General features: G+C 37.2%; 2 protein-coding genes across 2 annotated transcripts; one reads left to right on the top strand and one right to left on the bottom strand.

The window, feature by feature from the left end:
• Positions 1-359: 359 nt before the first annotated feature.
• LOC113238915 (protein CLP1 homolog) lies at positions 360-8,905 on the bottom strand. The gene is made up of 7 exons (XM_026475763.1): positions 8,763-8,905; positions 8,485-8,646; positions 7,974-8,193; positions 6,159-6,329; positions 4,635-4,723; positions 2,402-2,503; positions 360-515 (listed from the first exon to the last, which is right to left on the bottom strand). Exons 1-7 carry the CDS (start codon positions 8,853-8,855, stop codon positions 375-377), a joined length of 978 nt encoding a protein of 325 aa, XP_026331548.1. The 5' UTR covers positions 8,856-8,905; the 3' UTR covers positions 360-374.
• A 659-nt stretch (positions 8,906-9,564) lies between these two features.
• On the top strand, positions 9,565-14,589 carry LOC113238916 (nucleolin 2-like; the record flags this gene model as incomplete). The annotated part of the gene is made up of 5 exons (XM_026475764.1): positions 9,565-9,736; positions 10,846-10,944; positions 12,514-12,591; positions 13,061-13,394; positions 14,331-14,589. Coding segments are annotated over exons 1-5 (942 nt in total), but the record flags the coding sequence as incomplete, so codon positions are not given.
• Between the last annotated feature and the right edge of the window lie 4,832 nt (positions 14,590-19,421).

Below are 19,421 nucleotides of genomic sequence, written 5' to 3'. Positions count from 1 at the left end.
AAAAATGAAAACAATGGGAAACCAGTTCCTTTTTTTTCTACGAATTTGAAATAAAGCGTCAGAGCCTAATAGCCAAAACACATGAATCATTTTGTTGGCAAGCACGCTGTAATACCAATAAGAGGTTTGCGCACTACGTTCCATTAGTATCTTTTCCGAATTCGAGAAAAGACGGTCCGAAATGTCACTGGGATCATTTTATCTCTAGCGATATTCGTACTTTCTTGGATTCGTAACTGACTTAGTGCACAAGCGACATCCGAAGTATCCAAGTCTCAACTCTGCTTAGTATTTAACAGTTAACTAAATACCTAGTGGATGGTCCACTTAATTTGCTTTGTAAAGATGACCATATACCGACAAAACAACGAAACTTAACTCACCTTGTATATCTTGAGATCGGTGAATTTGACGTCAAATGAGTGGGGGTAGTACGGTGTACGTTTGCCGTAGAAATATTCGCGGATGCGGGCGTCGCGGCCTTCGGCGCGCTGCGACGAAGATCTCTCAACCACCTGTAGTTGCGTAATACGACATTACAGCATATATTATAAATAATTACTCAATGAAAAAGTATTTAGTTCACGGCAAAGCCTCGTGGCCTAAACACGGTACTCGACGCACAGATTAAAGTGATTAACATATCTTTTTATACCGAGTTCTTAGGTTTTCGCGATTTTACACATAGGAAATGAAACTATTTTTCCGTTTCCGTATATTTGTGTTTGACACAAGTCAAAGACCGTCGCGTAAACAAGTCTGCAGGACTGCGAGCATGTCATGGATAAACCTACACATTCAATGAAGTTTGACAAACCCCAGGTCCTTGCAAAAGAAGTCCGTTAATGTACCTAGGATGCTGCAAGAGGTCATTGAAATTAAAAAACATCCTAATTTCAACAGGGAAGATGGTTTCTCCGTGCCAGCAGTTTGGGATCCAGTATTAATAACTTTTGTAACTTTAGTGAAAAAAAATAAATAATCTCAGTAGAGAGTACTAAAAAAACCGACCTCAATAGTACGTGGAATTACGTCTATTTGCTAAGTTTTATTGAAATATCCCCTAGTTCGGCACTATACAGGACTTGACACTGGAGATAATAAAAATCGGTTCTCACTACTCAAAGTATATTGAGAGAAAAACGCCTTAAATTGGAGAAATAGCAAAATCAACCATTAAAATAATTGCTCCTAAATTAAAGTTTAGGCGGTACTTATAGAAATCTTCATGCGTGAACAGCCACCCTTAGAAGTGGATGATTATCTTCAAATCGCGACAAATACCGGAGTTATCGCGTAACATACATGCAAAAAAAAGAACATACAGTCGAATTGAGAACCTCCTCCTTTTTTGAAGTCGGTTAAAAAAAAGGGTGGTTTGTATTAATATTATATATAACTGGTTAATGACTGTACCACCTCAGTCAGCCGTGACCATGGGACCTGTTAAGGGCTCGAAACGTTGGTTTGTTTGAAAAAAACAAATATACGCGATTTAAATCCGGAAAAATAGTTTCATTTCCTATTATAACAACAATTGACTAATTTAGTAGACACTTCTCTTTGTATCAACTTGTTATGCAAATTCGTGAAATCTAGTTGAAACTCTCTCGTGTGCAGTGCGGCCATAAAGGTGGTTTCCCACCGGCGAGGCGAGACTAAATGAGGAGAGACGAGAATTTAAATCTCGCCGGCCTATTTCCACCAAAAATTTTGCTAATATCTCGCGCAAGCTCGCGCTGTGACTATGGATAGTGAAGATTCAGTGCTGTTCAATTCATCTAGCGATAAATAGGCGGCGGAAGTAACATGTCCCGTAAATTATTATTATTATTAAATATGCTAACGGAAGCAGAATCAGATAAAACCATCTATTTTTAAATCTCAAACCGTACGTACCCCACAATCTTGCAATTGATATTAAAAGCCATCGCGAGTTCGCTTGAGACCGTGCGGGCGCTAGCGAGATCGCGCGAGAAATCGTGTTTCCATTGCAGAGAATAATACTCTATACAGGCAGCAATACGGATCAATATTACATTAACAAATATACCAATTCTCGCCTCGTCAATCCAGACCATTTCCACCGAAGATGGGTTAGGAGAGAATTGAAATTTTATCATACAAATTTTAATCCTCGTCTCACCCCGACGGTGGAAAACCACCTTAACTTGTGTAAACTGTCACCCCCTCCCTCACTACGCAGCTACCTTAGGAACCCACTCAGTTAAATGGCCTGTAATATTGTCTCGAGTCTGAGTGCTTGCGGTATCATCGTTGTTTCGGATTTGCATAAACAAGTGCTTTAGTTTGGGATCACAGCAAAGTAAGTGATGTTATCTAATAAACTTATCGTGAATTAGTTTGTAATCAACACAGAGTTAAGTATTTGCTGTCTTACCCCGCCGCTCTTGGGCAGATAGACGACCTTCACGAACTTGGGCATGTCTCGCTTGAGCTCAATAAACAACCTCTCGTTGTCTAATACCAATATTACATCTACCTGAAAAACGAATTGGAAGAGTAAATATTATAAGCCAGACGCTTTAAGACAAACGCATGCCATTATCGCATCATGGCCTCAAATCTTTTAATTTTTTTGAAACCACTAGTCATTGTAAATACTTTGAGATTCCACCTGAGATTAAATTGAAACATCGAGAATATAACCAGAAATAGAGACGAAATAAGGGTCGTCCATCCCTGGCAATTCATCAGGTAAATGGGCCTTATATCACTTTTAAATATCGACTCTCGTTTACACTGAAATTACAAATTAGAAAGCTGAAATAGTACACCGTCTACAACTGTCCTGTGTGTACGTCTCCGTATATTCCAAAAATATTCTGTATTTATTGTAATAAAGATAATATCTCTAACAATGCCGTGCTGGTCTATTCGGTGGTGTGGGAAAAACAGTAAAAAATCTAATTACAAAACAAACGGAATCACATTTCATCGATAATTAAATATGTAATTTTTCAATTTTCGTCCATTATAGCAAAGCTGAAGTTAAACTGGTCGATTTGAAGTGAAACAATTGACGACTCCTGTCAATTTCTTCGATTTCAAGCTGGCCAATCGGAGTGCAGTTGTCACCGTAATGTTATGGCAGAATAGTTTTAAATCAAATTAAATGACATTTCGTCTCTACTTCTGGTTAGGTATATCATACTCGACGTATTGAAAATTATGATCATATTTGTTATTAAAAATCAGCTAAAATCTAGTTTGCAATAATTATTAATACAAAGATCGAACTAAGAAAAAATCATTCGATCCGGCTGGATCTGAATCAACGTCTTCCAGCAAACCGTGCCAGACCGTATGCCAACTTAACCACGGAACGAACTAGCGGATCTTACGAATTTTCTATGTGCTTGTTGCAGATCTAGTAGTGTCATCTGTGAGAAATCTGTGATAGCTTGTCTTCATACAGCTACCAGCAGCTGACTTTACTATGCATATCTTAATTTTCATCTCGTTTAATCAGTAATGTAGTATTCAAATCGCACCCCTGCACACCATCGCAAGAATGGCATAAGTGAAGTTACGTCAAAAATGTTTATTGCTCCATTGGATACAGAAAAATATAACCTACATCTTCCCCAATTCTTGTAACTCTGTCGACAATATTCATCGATAGAGTTACAAGAATTGGAGAGGATGTAAGGTTATATTTTTATGTATCCAATGGAGCAATGAACATTTTTGACCTATATTCATTTATGCCATTCTTCCATAAGGGGTGCGAAATGTATTTTTTAAGTCAAATCATTAGTAGACTACGCCATGGACATCACGTCGACTCACCATTGTAAAGCAGAGTACCACAAAATGGTAATGGCATTGACACAACATCGGCGCACAAATGAGATGATTCAAAATTAGCAGACCAGGGCTCCAAGTCTGTGTAACCCACAGATTGTGGTTGTATGGCAAAAAAAAAAATTGTAAAGCCTCTAGTTTGTTATCATTAATGCTATGGCTAAAAAGCCAACCGAATATAAAGAACCGCAGCAAACACATGGAGAAATTTTGTAGAACTCTTTGTGAAAAAGTTTGTTCAGGGAAGTACTGCCAATAAAATGACATGCTTTGCCTCAGTCTCATCTGATGTTAAGCAGCGACAACATATTTCGGACCGCGATATCGTATGATGTACAGATTTTCATTAAATAGTAAATTCCTTCGCTCAGGCTGGATTCGAATCGCCAGCAGCACCAGGGCCTTCAGGCAAGGTATGCTGAAGGCGCTGGTTCGAATAAAAAAAAAAGTAGTAGTAGAGCTCCTTGTGAAAGAGTTCGTCCAGGGAAGTATTGCCACCTTACCTATTTCTGCCGCCAAGCAGTAACGGTGCTGGTGAAAATACAGGCACATGGGAGTTTTCAAGTTATGTCTCAGGATTACGGGCGCAGTGGCAGTGCCCTCAAGATCTTTGGGATTTAAAGCTCTGAGTGGCACTGCAACTGTTATGGATTGTTAGTCCCGTCACTTGGTATTATAAAAAAATCGTAAAAATTTGGTAAGAGCGATAGCCACGTTGAGGCAACAGACTCTGGTTCCTATCCGGTCGGATCGAAGGAATTTTTCTTTTTGTTTGTTAGATCTTTTTCTCAATAAACTGTACTAACTTCAAATGCTTGAGCCGCATGTGTGAGCACTTTGTAACCAGCACCTTTAACCCATCCGCACGTGTTGATTATAACACCCGATGTTGACGCTGCAACACGTCATAATATAACTAATTATATTTATTTATATTTGATTATAACTTAATCTAAATACAGGTAAAATAAATGTAGAAAAAGCTGTGATATTATTAAAATAAATGACTATAACTTTTTTTAAATAGACCTCATAAGTTTGTAGAATTATATATATCGACTGTGAACTGGCAACCGGTACTATCTCAATTTCGACAATTTTACAGGATGAAGAAAAGAATTGTTTGCGTCATTTATGTAGCATCTGGTTAGAAGTTTGTACAAGTTGAAAGAAGTCGATTTTAAATGTATCTGAGATGGAATTTCTTGCAACGCTGCGGAGTATGAAATAGTATAAAATGGTATTAAAATGTGAAATCTTTAGAAAATTGTGATAGTCCCGGTTGCCAGTTCACAGTCGATATATGCCAGGTTTTATTAAAATCGGTTAACAGAAAGTGGAAGAAAGTTTTATTATTAAAAAACAAGTGCGCATTTGCCTTCCATCTGACCTGTTGGAAAGTGACGATGAAGTCGACGATGTAGCATGCACACCTAAATAATGCCTATGCACTCTCGCCTTGAAAAGGCGCATGCAGGGAATTCCACCGCCTAGCCGTTCGCCATATAAATGTGGAAGCGATACGCTTCGTGCGAATCCTTGGAATACCCACAACATAAGGATGAAACCCCAGCCTATGTCTGGTCCCCCGATGATGAAAAGGGGAAGGCGGAATTAAATAGCGCAATTCCCTCTCACAAATCTAATAAATCGGATCCCCTAATTTCCCACCCCTAGAGGTGGAATATTTTATTCAAATTTGAATGGGACCATAACTAAGGTGCCCTCTTTCTATCAAAAAAAGAATAATCGGACTCGGTTCACAAATGTCGGAGCAATCGCGTGACATAGTTGATTTGAGAACCTCCTCCTTTTTTAAACGGTTAAAAAGGAACCTTAATTTTGATATAATCATCATAAGGCGTTGTTGCGATGCCTAAACTAAGTACCTTAGGCATTTTGATAGGCATACTGACAATAAAATGGATCTAAAAATTAATATACGTGTCGGAGTTAAGGCCGGAAAGGGAGGAATTACTTAATAATTCACTCTTCGTTATCAATTCGTTCAGACTTTGAACAACTAATTGATTTCAATTAGTTGTTTTATGCACTTTCCACAGCAATTACTCCGAAAGTATACGAGATGGACGAGGTTAAAACGGATTCTAAATATCACGCGGCAAGTTCAGAGAGCGAGGCGGTACGTCTTCACAGTCCAAGTCGCTTACATAAAAAGGCCCCTCTCTCCGACCATACCCAGTTTGAGCTGTCACACAGCACACCAAACAGGCTAGTAAATCGTTTATCTAATAAATTACGTTTAACGTGATAGCTGGCTCCGACATACACATACACAACGTTGACTGGTATTAATATAAACTAGTTACCTTTCTTATTATTCTCGCACCTCTCAGCTATGACTTCCGCTAACCTAGACACTATGGTGTTGTACAATTCTAAATTGTCACCCGGGGACATGTGACCGAAGTGATAGACTAGAGGTGCTTGCTGGCTAAATCCTTCTTCTATTGATGCTGGTCTTTCTACGAGGAGGGCACCTGGAAGTATTAAATTATAAATCATATAAATATTAAATCATCATTGTCAACCCTTTAAATGTCCCTGAGCCACAGCACACACGAGTCTGCTGAGCCTTAACAAATTCGCACGAGCATATCGTGCCGTTGCCAAAAACGTTTCTTTACAGAATATTACATGAATACAAGAAATAATGATACTGACGTCCAATAAACGTTGACGTCTACAAACCGGCCGCCGACGATGCGTGTGTGTGCTAGCGATCATAGGTATATCGGTGAGTATTGTATTTATTTATTGTCACATGTACAGTCATATACACAAGACACCTGACCCCCCAAACTCGACCTGTTGGTACATAGTCAGGTGTTACAAATGTGTTACATTACGACTACAGTAGTACATGACCCTGAATATGGCACTGCAAGTAGTGCTTATTTACCCTGTGAAATTTCGTCAGACGTCATTATTAAGGTTTTGTATGGCCAAATAGCATTCCATTATGTCCTTCGATGAAATAAAAGAAATTAAAAAACATAATTACAGGCTAAAGGATTTCATCTAACAGAGGACAGATTCAGATAATCGGATAGATTCAAAATTATACCGACTTTATTTTGGACAAAAGACGACGAGGGCAACTTTAAGCCTATGGCCAGAGAAAATGACTTTCCTATGACGTCCTACATTTTTATTGTATGGGCCGTCTACACAATACGCTGCTTCAAATCGGGCATGAAGGGCCACTCGGTCCTTCGAACCGGATTTGAACCAGCATCCTCTTCCAAACCACATCATTCACTATATTATACTAGTATTGGAATAAAACCAAAAAAATTTATTACGTCAAAGTATGTTGTTCTACATCACTTATTAGTGTTAGGTACGTAGGTAGCTCGCGCGAATGTGTTAAGAAGATAGTTTAGGTCATAGTCTACAGGTCGTATTCCAGAATTCTACTCGACGCTCAAGTCAGGATTTGAGCAGACTTGAGTATGATTTGAAGCACTGGCAATACGACCCTAATGGCAAGGACTTGAGTATGATTTTCAGTGCTCACTGCAAAACTCATGTCCTGACTTGAGTATTGAGTTCTGGAATACGGCTCTATCATGCTGGCTCAATGCGAGTTCAGGATATCACATGTTTACCAAAGTGTTTCATCACAATGTCTTCTTCACTCTCAGTGTATATCTAAACATTCACATATGAAATGAACTTAGGAATCAAAATCGTGGGTACATTCCGCCACAATAATTCAAACTCATATTCCATAAATTTTAGTCACAGAATATTTGTTATGATAATTAATCAATGATAGAATACATGGAAATTCCTCAAATGCTTATTTTATTTGAAATCAATGCACAAACGTTCAATTAATTACATTTATAGCAAAGAAATGTCAATGCCTTAGTCAAGACAACATTAAATCATAACAAAGTGGAGAAACAAAAATCCGTAGTCTGTATTATTACGTGGTGTTATTAATTGCATCCATTTATTTTACAACTATCGATAACTGTGCTGGAAAAGAACCTTGACACCTGACACCTAGAGCACAGGTTTGATTTTTGTTTGACAATTTAAACTTTACTCCAAGAAGTTGTTACAAGACTGATATAACTATTACATGCCAAAAATAAAATCAAGTGACAACTTACCAATAGTGCCAGGTACGCTAATAGAACCTTGTCCAACATCCAAATCTACATAAATAGGCCTCCGAGCCATACGGACAGCGTAATTCAGTAGGAGGCGGGTTAGAGTCGACTTTCCAACATCGCCCGGTCCTACAACCATGGCTACTGGACCTCTTGTGTTTTCTTGTTCTGCTGAGACTCTCTGTTGTTCTAATGCTGCATGGACGTTGAGATATATTACCTAGTACATTATTAAATAAATTAACACCTACTATAATTACAAGGTGCATGTTTGTGATCTTGTATCTCTCTCTGACATGAAATGCCTTAGCATACACATTAAAATGATTAAACAACAGCATATGCCCCTAGTGCATGCCGATTCAGCATTGATGGGTTCAGATGTGCCAGTCCATTATTTGAATAGACAAATGACTAAGCAAAATGAACATGAAAGCACGCTGATGTGGACTTAACTTTCCGTCAATCTTCTTTAATTCGAAAATGTAATATGAAAATGTAAATAACTTACCATAGGAGTTTCTTTGGCAAGATAAGCCACCTCAGTTTTTCCTCTAAGTTCCACTGTACAACCATGCCACGTGAATACGGCCACTTTAGCACCCGTATGGAACTCATAAGGCTTCCCCTTCACAAGTTCTGTGCCGAATAACTCCGCGTAACCGCTTTTTACCTGGAAAAATTGTTGTGCAACGATACATTCAAACATATCGACAGTGTTTGAAGAAAGTTCTCATATATTTGGTGTCATTGTTATATATGTTTCAAAGTGCTACTAGAAAAATTTACCTCTAAAACCACTTTTTCGTTCTTAGATTCCACTTCGAAGCGGAGCTCCGAGTCAGGGTCAAGTTTGAACTCTTGTAGTTGGACTTCAGTCATTTTTCCGGGTTTTAATAAAAGTTACAAGTGTAATTCTTAGAATTCAAATGAAACGAATAACTGTTAGCAAAACCCGAAAAAAATATAGTTTTTAGCGATTTGTTTCACTTCACTTCACTTTTTATTTTTATGGCTCCATCAATATGAGAACGTTTGCATGCGTCTCACAAAAATAAATACTACAGACTATAAAAAAATACTCAGGCTTGACATTGACAATTCTTTCGATGCGATTTATTGTACAAGATATTTATTCACTTTATTTATAAAGTGAACATAACACGATGGAAAATAAACCATTCTGAGCATGCTACTAACTTCTTTTATAACATCAGAGTAATCTTTTAGTGAGCAAATGAGACAGTGTTTAGTTTTTTTTGCTAACGTTTTGTTTCACTAGGTACGTTTTTGGTTATTTTTTTATATTTATTGAATTATTTTATTTCACGTAGTAATTATTGTGTAATATTTCTTTTTAAATCTACTTTTAAGGAAAACATATATTTTTCAGCGATGAAAGCTTCATGAAAAAATATATTACCAGATTCCTCATCAAATCGAGTAGTCCTTTTTTGCATTTACAAAACGTATCAACGACATTCATTTTCAAAACATTGTTTTCAGTTTTCGATTTTATTACACTTTGTATTTTCCAGAAACATAAATACAATTTAAGTAAAAAATCTTCAAATATACATAGGTATAGAAAATGGAGAATTCGTTCTTCGAATATCGCGACAAGACGGGAGCCGGGAGCGACTCAGACGGTGAAATTATTGACAACAGCCTAATGGCTGAAGTGTATTATACTCCAAGGAAGAAACCTACTATAAAGAACCAGACAGTCTTCATAGCGGAATCTGAGGAGTCGTCTACAGATGGTAAGGATTTATTTCGGTTGTTTGAATAATTTATTATCTTAGGTTTTCGCAATTGTTACACATTAGAAATGAAACAATTTTTTCGAATCTGAGAGTCGTATTCTAGAACTGTACTCAATGCTCAAGTCAGGACTTGACTATTGCAGTGAGCACTGAAAATCATACTTAAGTTCTTGCCACTATAGTCGTATTTCCAGTGCTTGAAATCATACTCAAGTCTGCTCAAATCCTGACTTAAGTGTCGTATTCCAGAACTCTACTCAATGCTCAAGTCAGAATCTGAGTATGATTTCAAGCACTGGAAATACGACCGTAATGGCAGGGACTTGAGTATGATTTTGAGTGCTTTAAACCATACTGAAATCCTGACATGAGCATTGAGTAGAGTTGTAGAATACGACCCTAAGGGTCGTAACTGGAAAAACGACTCTAATGGCAAGGACTTGAGTATGAGTTCTAGTGCTTTGAATCATACTCAAATGCTGATTTGAGCATTGAGTACAGTTTTGGAATACGACCCTAAATCTCGTGTATTTCAGGCCCTTTTCAGGTCCCATGAACACGGCAGACTTAGGGTCATATTCCAGAACTGTACACAATGCTCAAGTTAGGATTTGAGCAGACTTGAGTAAGATTTCAAGCACTGGAAATACGACCCTAATGGCAAGGACTTGAGTATGATTTCTAGTGCTTTGAATCATACTCAAGTTCTGACTCGAGCATTGAGTATAGATCTAGAATACGACCCTGAGTCAAGAAATAGTTTCTTTATCAATAATTTTAGGTTATTACTCATGCCACAAAAAGTATTGCTTTTCCCAGTAAAATATTAAGTCAAAGAAAATTACCACTGGACAATTCAAATATAACTAAACCTTTTGTGTTAATGTAGTTAATTATAGTGAGTAAAATAAATATTAGTGCCAATGTTAACTAGACAATGAACACATGAACAAAGTGTCTTCCCCTTAACTAACATTGAAAGATATTTTGTTGATGGACAAATTCTATAAATAAGTAGAATTTTCATTAAGAATTGAAATTGTCATTAGTTATAAGGTTTTGTTTTGCTTTATAACAAATATATAATATTAAAAAATGTATTTCAGAAGACGTTAGTAGCGAAAGTGCAAGACCAATGGTTCCCAAAGTTGTTCTTAGAAAAAGTATCATAGCTGAGCCACTTGCTATAGCTAGCAGCGATGATGGTGAGATTTCCTCATTTTTCTACCACTTTTCTTTGCTTGCACTAAGACATGATTGAATGTCGAAAGGGAATTTAAAGTGTCATTCCAAGTGAACAATCACATGCCAAAAAAAATATATAATGCATTCCTATTACCCCACATAAGAAATTTATTCTCTATAGTCCATTTCTTTGGGCACTTAACTAAATGTAAACAATCTTGAGATGTCTATTTAATGAAATATACTTTTATAAAATGATTTTTACTTACCTTCAAATACAAAATTTAAATAACTTAGCTTCATATGAAATTGCATGCCTATTTTTATACCTATTGATTTGTAAAGCATATGTTTCAATAAAAAGATGTATCAAGATTGTTTACATTTAGTTAAGTACCTAAACTAATGGACTATAAGGTAGTAGTATTGCAAAAGAAATTGAGTTGTGAAATGATGTGGGTAGAAATTGTATGGCATAATAAAGCCAAAAATGCTTTAACGAATGAAAATCACAAAACTTCGTGACACGTGAACAGATCGCACTACTTATTGCACGTGTGCAGCTCGCAAGCATTTCACAATCATGCGCATCTGTCAGATTAGCATGCCCTCTATTTAAACATAAAACAGTTATCAACTAATGTCATTTGTAGCATATTTAAATCTCTCACCTTTGTATCATATCGATGGCATACACTATAATGCTTGCCATGGTGGTCAAAGAATTTTGCCCTGGGTGAGCCAGACGCACAGAACAGCAATGGTACATCGTGCGGGAAGACTCCTTAATTAGAATTATAAATACAAAGATCGAACAGTTACAAAAAATTCATTCGATCCGGCCGGATTCGAACCGACATCTTCTAGCAAACCGTGCAAAACGAAATGCCAACTAAACCACAAACGAACCAGTGGACCTCACGAATTTTTCTACGTGCTTGTTGTTGGCTCTTTGTATTTGGTTTTCAACGACTTTTTAGCCGTAGCGCCATCTATGAGAAATCTATGAAAGTATTTCGTCACCCGGTTGGGTAACTTTACAGCTACCAATTCTGGCTAGAGATGTCGCTATTAACTGTAATTAAATTTGTATTGAATTGATATTCAACTATTTTTTGTGAAATTACTCCACTAGTTTGTTATAATTATGAACACAAAGATCGAACACTCAGAAAAATTCCTTCGATCCGGCCGGATTCGAACCGACCGACATCTTCTAGCAAACCGTGCCAGACGCTATGCCAACTAAGCCACGGAACGAACCAGCGGACCTCGCAAATTTTTCTATGTGCTTGTTGTCGGATCTTTGTATTTGGTTTTCAACGACTTCTTATCCTTGTATTAATAATTATAACGAACTTGTGGAGTAGTTTCACAAAAAAATAATTGAATATCAATTCATTACAAATAGAATTATTGTCTTTGAACCATGTTTGAACAACATACCAAAGCACTCATCTCTCACTGATGTAGGCAGTTGCAAGTTCAAACACAAAGTTCAAAGTTACAATTATAAATAATGGATAGACTTACACCCTTAGTATATTTATCATAACATAATAACACTCGCACCTACAAAATTTGTGTAGATGGTAGCAGACGAGGCAGCATCAGGCAGCAGTCAGATATGTCATACAATAGGGTAGTCCTCAGCTCTTCAGATGAAGGTATAGCATACAGAAGTACATTTTATTTGGTAAATTAATATAAATAATTGGGAAACTGTAAACATCATGTGTCATGAATATAGCTAATCATATTTCTGCTGCCAAGCAGCAATATGGGCATCACTGTTCTTGGTTTTGAAGGGTAAGGGTACTGGTGCAATTACAGGTCCATGTGATTTGTTAACTTACGTCTCAGGAAGACAGCGGTCTAGCGTCTGTTTGCGATTTCTGCGTGTGGATCTACATGCTCGTAGCCGCTTCGGCACTGTGAAAGGGAAGACGCTAAGACCCGCGCGCCCGCACTTCCAGTCTAAATGAGCCCATACCCTTCTAAACCGGGACGCAGTAATGCTCACAACACTGCTTGGCAACGCTTTAAAATAGGTAAGGTGGCAGTACTACCCTGGACGAACACTTTGAGAAGGAGCCCTACTGCTGATAAAATATAAAAAAACCACTTTTTTTACAGAGGAACAGGAAGTATCCCCTGAATTAATACCAAAAAGACCTCCGATATTACGCCCAAAATTATCACCCAACGCATCCATAATCATGCGAAAGAAAAACAAACGAATGATAGTTATAGACTCCGACACTGACAATTCGATCGTCATTGAACACGATAGGCAGAAGAAACTCGCTTGTTTAAAAGATACACCTTTGAAGATTAACAATGACGATGTTAATATTAGGAAATCCCTACATAATGATAGTATTATGGACCAAAGTGATGAACCTAGTGATGAAAGTGACGACGAAGTACCGGAAAGTGACGGACCTCAGAAGACTAGTTCGATAAAAAGGTAATGGTAATAATAGTATTTACTTCTCCACAAAATACAAATAATTGGTACTTAAAGATCTTAGTTATTTATTAAAGTATAATATTAATAGACTAGATAAACCAAATTAATTTACTTTAAATTAAGTTTTTTTGATCGAGTTTTTAGGTTTTCACGATAGCTACAAATTGAAAATTAGACCGGCTATAATGCAGACGGAATTCCGTTCCGGAATATCGATTCGAGATTCCGTATATACATCACACACATACGATTATTCCCGTTCGGAATAACACTCCACTTGTTCTCACAGCGAAAGTACGTACGGAATTTACGACATTGTGTTGTGGCTCTAAAAAAAATGTATGGTAGACTTGCGTTCCGTTCCGAACGCAACGGCTGGAACGGCTTTTTCCGTGCGGAATTCCATTTGCACAAACCACCGGAATTTCGAATCGGCAAAACATTTGAACGGAATAGCCTGTAATTGTCTGATAAGTTCGTGATTTTTATGCTTTTGCTCGAAACGGGAGTCCGACTGTATGTGGCCGGCCTTAAACTGTTTTTTTCGGGTTACAATCGCGTAACTTTGTTTTTTCAATCAAACCAACGTTTCGGGTCTTTTCACGTCCCATTTCCACGGCTGACTGTAGTTTTTACTACGGGCTTACCGCTTAATTGAGTCGATTCTTGAGGTAGCTAAGCTTCTTCTGACGATATTCAATGAAAAAATGGCTTGTCTGTTCATTTCAATTATCAATAAAATAGTTTTTTTTTTTATTATCGTTTCACATGATAACATTTGACTCATTTGGCAGGCACTTTTTTCAAATAACCTACTTTCGAATATCGTCAGATACATTTTGTTGAAATTATCCCGTGTGCGCGACATAACTGTTACATAAACTGTCACGTTTATAAAATCTTACATGAAATCTTATTTTCGCCATTTTACAGAAACAAGAAACAAATGATTGAATCAAGTGACGAAACTGACGATGACGTAAAAGAACAAACCCGTGACGTAGTAGATGAAAGTGATGCCAAGCATCAAAGTGATGTAGAAGACCAGAGTGATGTAGAAGATCAAAGTGACCCGGACGACGGCGCTAATGAGGATCAAATGGTGATGTCTAGAGCAACCAGAATGAGCATAATGGGTATAGTTCCTAAGGATGACGACAGTGATGATTCTGATTTCATACAGTCTGATGAGGTTAGTAACATACACCGTGGACCTTTTGCGAAGTTTCGACTTATTTATTTATTTAATAGTTTATTATACAGGAAAAATACAACAAGTCACAAAGAATACAAGGGAAATCAAAAACAAAAGGTTCTGCTTATTTCTAATAGAAATTTCTTCCTGCAGACGTAAATACAGGACACTATAACTAAAAGAACGGGCATATGTGCACAACAAAACAAGAAAAAATATATAATTTAAAAATAATATAATAATATTAAATTGTTATAAATTATATAAATACTTAGATAAATACATATTTTATAATATAATGCCTAAGATATAGACTTAGGTAATTGATTGCATTGAATTAAGTAAGAATGAAATAATAAAACTTTTTTATATTAGGGCTCCCATTATATAGATGATCTCTCGTTCTCGATTCGTCGTTTCGATCAATCTCAAAGAACGCATCGTAACAACAAATCGTCCCCTATATGGGGGTTCCCTTTTATTGGAGTTGCAACGAATATTCGGTCACTGTTCGGTATTCGGTTTATTCAGTCTGTTTTTTCTATTCGCCCGAATCCCGAAAATCGGTGGATGGGAGTAGAAAAAAAACTGAGTTGCTATATATATATATATATATATATTGTAGTATTACATACAAAATGAATAAAATTGACTATTTTTTCATGCTGATAGACTTAAGGCCCATTTAGATGGAGAGAGTTTCTCGTCTCGAAGATGCGATTATCGAAAGAATATAAAAAACTTTCCTCGTCTAAACATTTGCGATTATCGACCGTCCACGTGAGCGATAATCTCCTCGCCTTTCAATATTGAACGTCTCCGTGTAAACAGAACTCGAAAGCAAAAATCGTATTTCGAGTTTCTGTGCCAGCCGTTTCTACCACGAGTGCAGTGCGCGAGGGTGTTTTGATTATCACTGCTTTTCTAAGACAAGAATTAATGGAACGAGAGCGAAAAAAAAATTTCAAATAACGGTGAGTGAGTGAGTGCCTCTGTGGTCGAATATAGCGTGGGCAATATAGTATTTAGGGTGCTCTCGTAACAAATATGGCACTCCTTTCTAAATCCAGGATGAAAAGTCGTGCCCGCACTTTTCAAATAATGGCAAGTTGGGTATCGTTTTTGAGGTATTTGGTGGTGCTCATTACGAACATAGCATTTATTTCTAAATCCAAGATGGCCGACACGACTTTTCAAGTAAATGTACTTTTCAATAAACACTCCTCACTAACTCCCCACTGACTCACTCCCCACTCACTCCCTACTGACTCACTCCCCACTCACTCCCTACTCACTCACTCACTCACTCACCACTCACTCACCCACTCATTCACCACACACTCACTCACTCACCACTCACTCTCTCTCTCACTCACTCACCCACTCACTCACCAGTCGCTCACTCACCACTCACACACTCACTCACTCACTCACCACTCACTCACTCACTCACTCACTCACTCACCATTCGCTCACTCACGCACGCACGCACGCACGCACGCACGCACGCACGCACGCACGCACTCACTCAGTCACTCACGCACTCACTCGCCCTATAAATTTATCATAATTGTCAGTTTTTGTTTGTGTCAGTAGTTATAAAATTAAAAAAAAAATGATAAATCAAAATTATATTTCTATACAGTGCAATGAACTTAATATTATCAGCAGTTTCAAATTTGAATGGTTTTTGCATCATTTTGATATATCCATAGTCATACCGCAGTAATCACAAATCTCGAATGGCAATTCTCTCACTTACGACGTTTCGACTTGTCTAAACACGATCTCGTATGAACTTGAAAAAATGTCATACGAGATCGTGTTTAGACAAGTCGAAAACTCGTAAGCAAGAATCTCCTTACTATATATTCCTCCGTATAAACAGTCGAGGAGGCGATTAAGTTGCTTGCGAATCTCGTATGACATAATCGTAGGAGATTTTAGTTCTTGCCTCAATGTAAACATTATGATACGATAATCTTATGGCGATTATTGCTTACGATAATCGCCTACGAGTTTTCGTCACGAAACGTGCGAGAAACTCTCCCCATCTAAATGGGCCTTTAGTCTCTTATAATAATGATTTTATTGTATTGGAAGGAAATAATCGGGACAGTAGAAGTTGGTCAAATTTAATAAAATGTTATTCATTTTGTACGAAAAAAAGTTCGTTAAATTTGATCTACTTCTGCTGTCCCGACTTTTTCTTCCCATACAATAAAATCATACTTATAAGAAACTGAGATCTAACAATCACAAACACAAAGACAAATTCCGCTTCGCTCCACAAATTCGTTCTTACTAACTGAGCTACAGAGCGAGTTAGCAGATCTTAGGAATTTCTTTGCTTTTTTTTTATATTTGACAACAACGTTGCACTGTGATTCCCCCATAGGCCATAAATCAAAAAAAATCATTGGCTTATCCCGGTTAGATCAACTCACTAAGTTAGTAACTAGTTAACAAGCTTCCAAAAACTATAAATATCAATGTAATTAGGTCACGTTATCATTCACTTTTGTGCATCGGAAGTGAGCGCATCGCGAGACTAATTATCACCACGTGTGAGTCATCGAAACTTAATCACTTTGTTTTTGAGTGTCACTATTCCAAATCAAGTGTTTACGTGTTGTGAAAGCATGGAGATCCAAGAGCATGGTATGTACTTTTATTATCAATTTTTTTTAATTTTTTTTATGCATACTTTTTTTTATATAATTTTTTTATTGAAGGCAGTTTTTTGGTGAAAATTTTTGGCATAACTTAATTTCCTTTAGACCTACAACTTTTGGCTGCGCTGAGCTGCACCTGAGGTATATGGTTTTTGAATAAGGAGTATGTCCTTATTAAGAGCTATAAGTTTCATTTGCATCTTGCTGCCTCTTCTTGGCTTAAAGGGGTGTCAAAGTATGCATGTCCATAGTATTGAATTTTTAATTTTTTTTTAAGTTCAGCTTTCATATTGTTTTAGGTACATTTTTCAAATGTTCTGTATCGAGGATGACAATTTTTGATATTTGGCACTCTAAAGTGGGTAATCCAAATGAAAAAATGCAACACGTCCTGAGCACTTTGACCGAAACATCATCCCTTTCTGACGACATCGAAAATATTGATTTAGAGACTTTAAGCCTTAAAATTAAGAATATTTGTAAACGAATTTCCCACTACTGGGCAAAGTCGAATCGTACTAGATCTAAATTCTTAGAAAAATATTCAGATTGGCTGCATGTCGTTGAAAATATTGATGTACAGCGAACTGAGTTACGTGTATCTCAGAGCTTTGACGAAGTTAAACCATCAACTTCTTCATCGCATGGCCGTCCGAGAATTAACTTTGACGACACCAGTAAACGTACAAAAAGGAGAAGATTGGCTAGTTTGTCCGATAGCTTGTCTTGTCCTGAAATCGATTCTAGCGAAGTTTTATCGCTCATTGTTGAAGCTCAGTTAACTCGACATCAATATATATTAGTAAAGAAATTTATAGACAATAAGTTTTCAAAAACCATTTTCCCATCTTACCAAAGTGTCGTGGAATCTAAAAAACACTGTTATCCTTCAGATATTACTGTTACAGAATCATCCGCCGAAGTCGAACTTCAAAGTTTATTAGATCATACTGCCAATCGGATTCTCAAGTCTCAAAAAGATGTTTTGGATAGTGTACCTAATGAGTCTCTAGATAAGATATCTTTGATAGGGAAATGGGGTTTCGATGGCAGTACAGGGCATTCAGAATATAAACAGTGTTTTTCTGACTCCACTCTTGAAGACAGTAGCCTGTTTGTTACTTCGTATGTGCCACTTCAGCTTGTTTTGACAACAGATAACAAAGAAAATTCAGTAGTTTTGTGGAAAAATCCTCGTCCTTCATCAACTCGATACTGTCGTCCTATACGCCTCCGATATTTGAAGGAATCGACTGCAGTGTCAGTTGAGGAAGAAGCTCATTTTAAAGATAAAATAAGGAACTTGCAGCCTACTGTTTTCAAGGAAGAAGATCGCGAATATCGCATTACTCATTGTTTGCAACTTACTATGGTAGATGGTAAAGTTTGTAATGCACTTAGTGGTGTTTCTTCATCAAAATGTTTTATTTGTAACGCCTTGCCCAGTGAAATGAACAAAATTGACGAATGTTTAAATAAGGAAGTCGATGAGAGTAAATATGAATTTGGTTTATCACCTCTTCACGCGTTAATACGTTTTTTTGAATATTTTGTTCATGTCGCGTACAAGTTAGATGTTAGGAAATGGCAAGCTAGGTCCGCTAATGACAAAATGCTTGTTGCTGCAAAAAAATCATATGTTCAGACTCAATTTAGAGAAAGATTAGGGCTTATAGTGGATAAGCCTAAAAGTGGCGGAAGCGGAACATCAAACGATGGTAATACAGCCAGGCGGTTTTTCTCGAATTCAGAAATTTCCGCTGAAATTACTGGGATCAAGAAGGATCTCCTAGATCGTTGCTGGATCATCCTTCAATGTTTAAATTCGGGATATAATATTAATAAGACGAACTTCGAAGAGTTCGCTTTAGAGACGGCTCGGCAGTTAGTTGCCGAGTATCCGTGGTATAACATGCCTGCTTCCGTTCACAAAGTTCTAATTCATGGTGCTAATGTTATAGATTACGGTTTGTTGTCAATCGGAGAGTTGTCTGAAGAAGCAGCTGAAGCGACTAACAAATACATCAAGTCTTTTAGAAAAAATCATACGCGTAAAATGAGTCGCATTGTGACCAACACAGATTTAGTAAATAGGCTGCTTCTTCATTCAGATCCCTTCATAACAGGTCTACGAAAGTTACCTGTTAAAAAAAA

This window comes from Hyposmocoma kahamanoa, unplaced genomic scaffold, assembly GCF_003589595.1.
Source record: "Hyposmocoma kahamanoa isolate Upper Pololo Valley unplaced genomic scaffold, ASM358959v1 98833, whole genome shotgun sequence".
NCBI classification, from domain to species: domain Eukaryota; kingdom Metazoa; phylum Arthropoda; class Insecta; order Lepidoptera; family Cosmopterigidae; genus Hyposmocoma; species Hyposmocoma kahamanoa.
The sequence above is the reverse complement of the archived record's forward strand: the minus strand, read 5'-3'. Positions and strand labels throughout refer to the sequence as shown.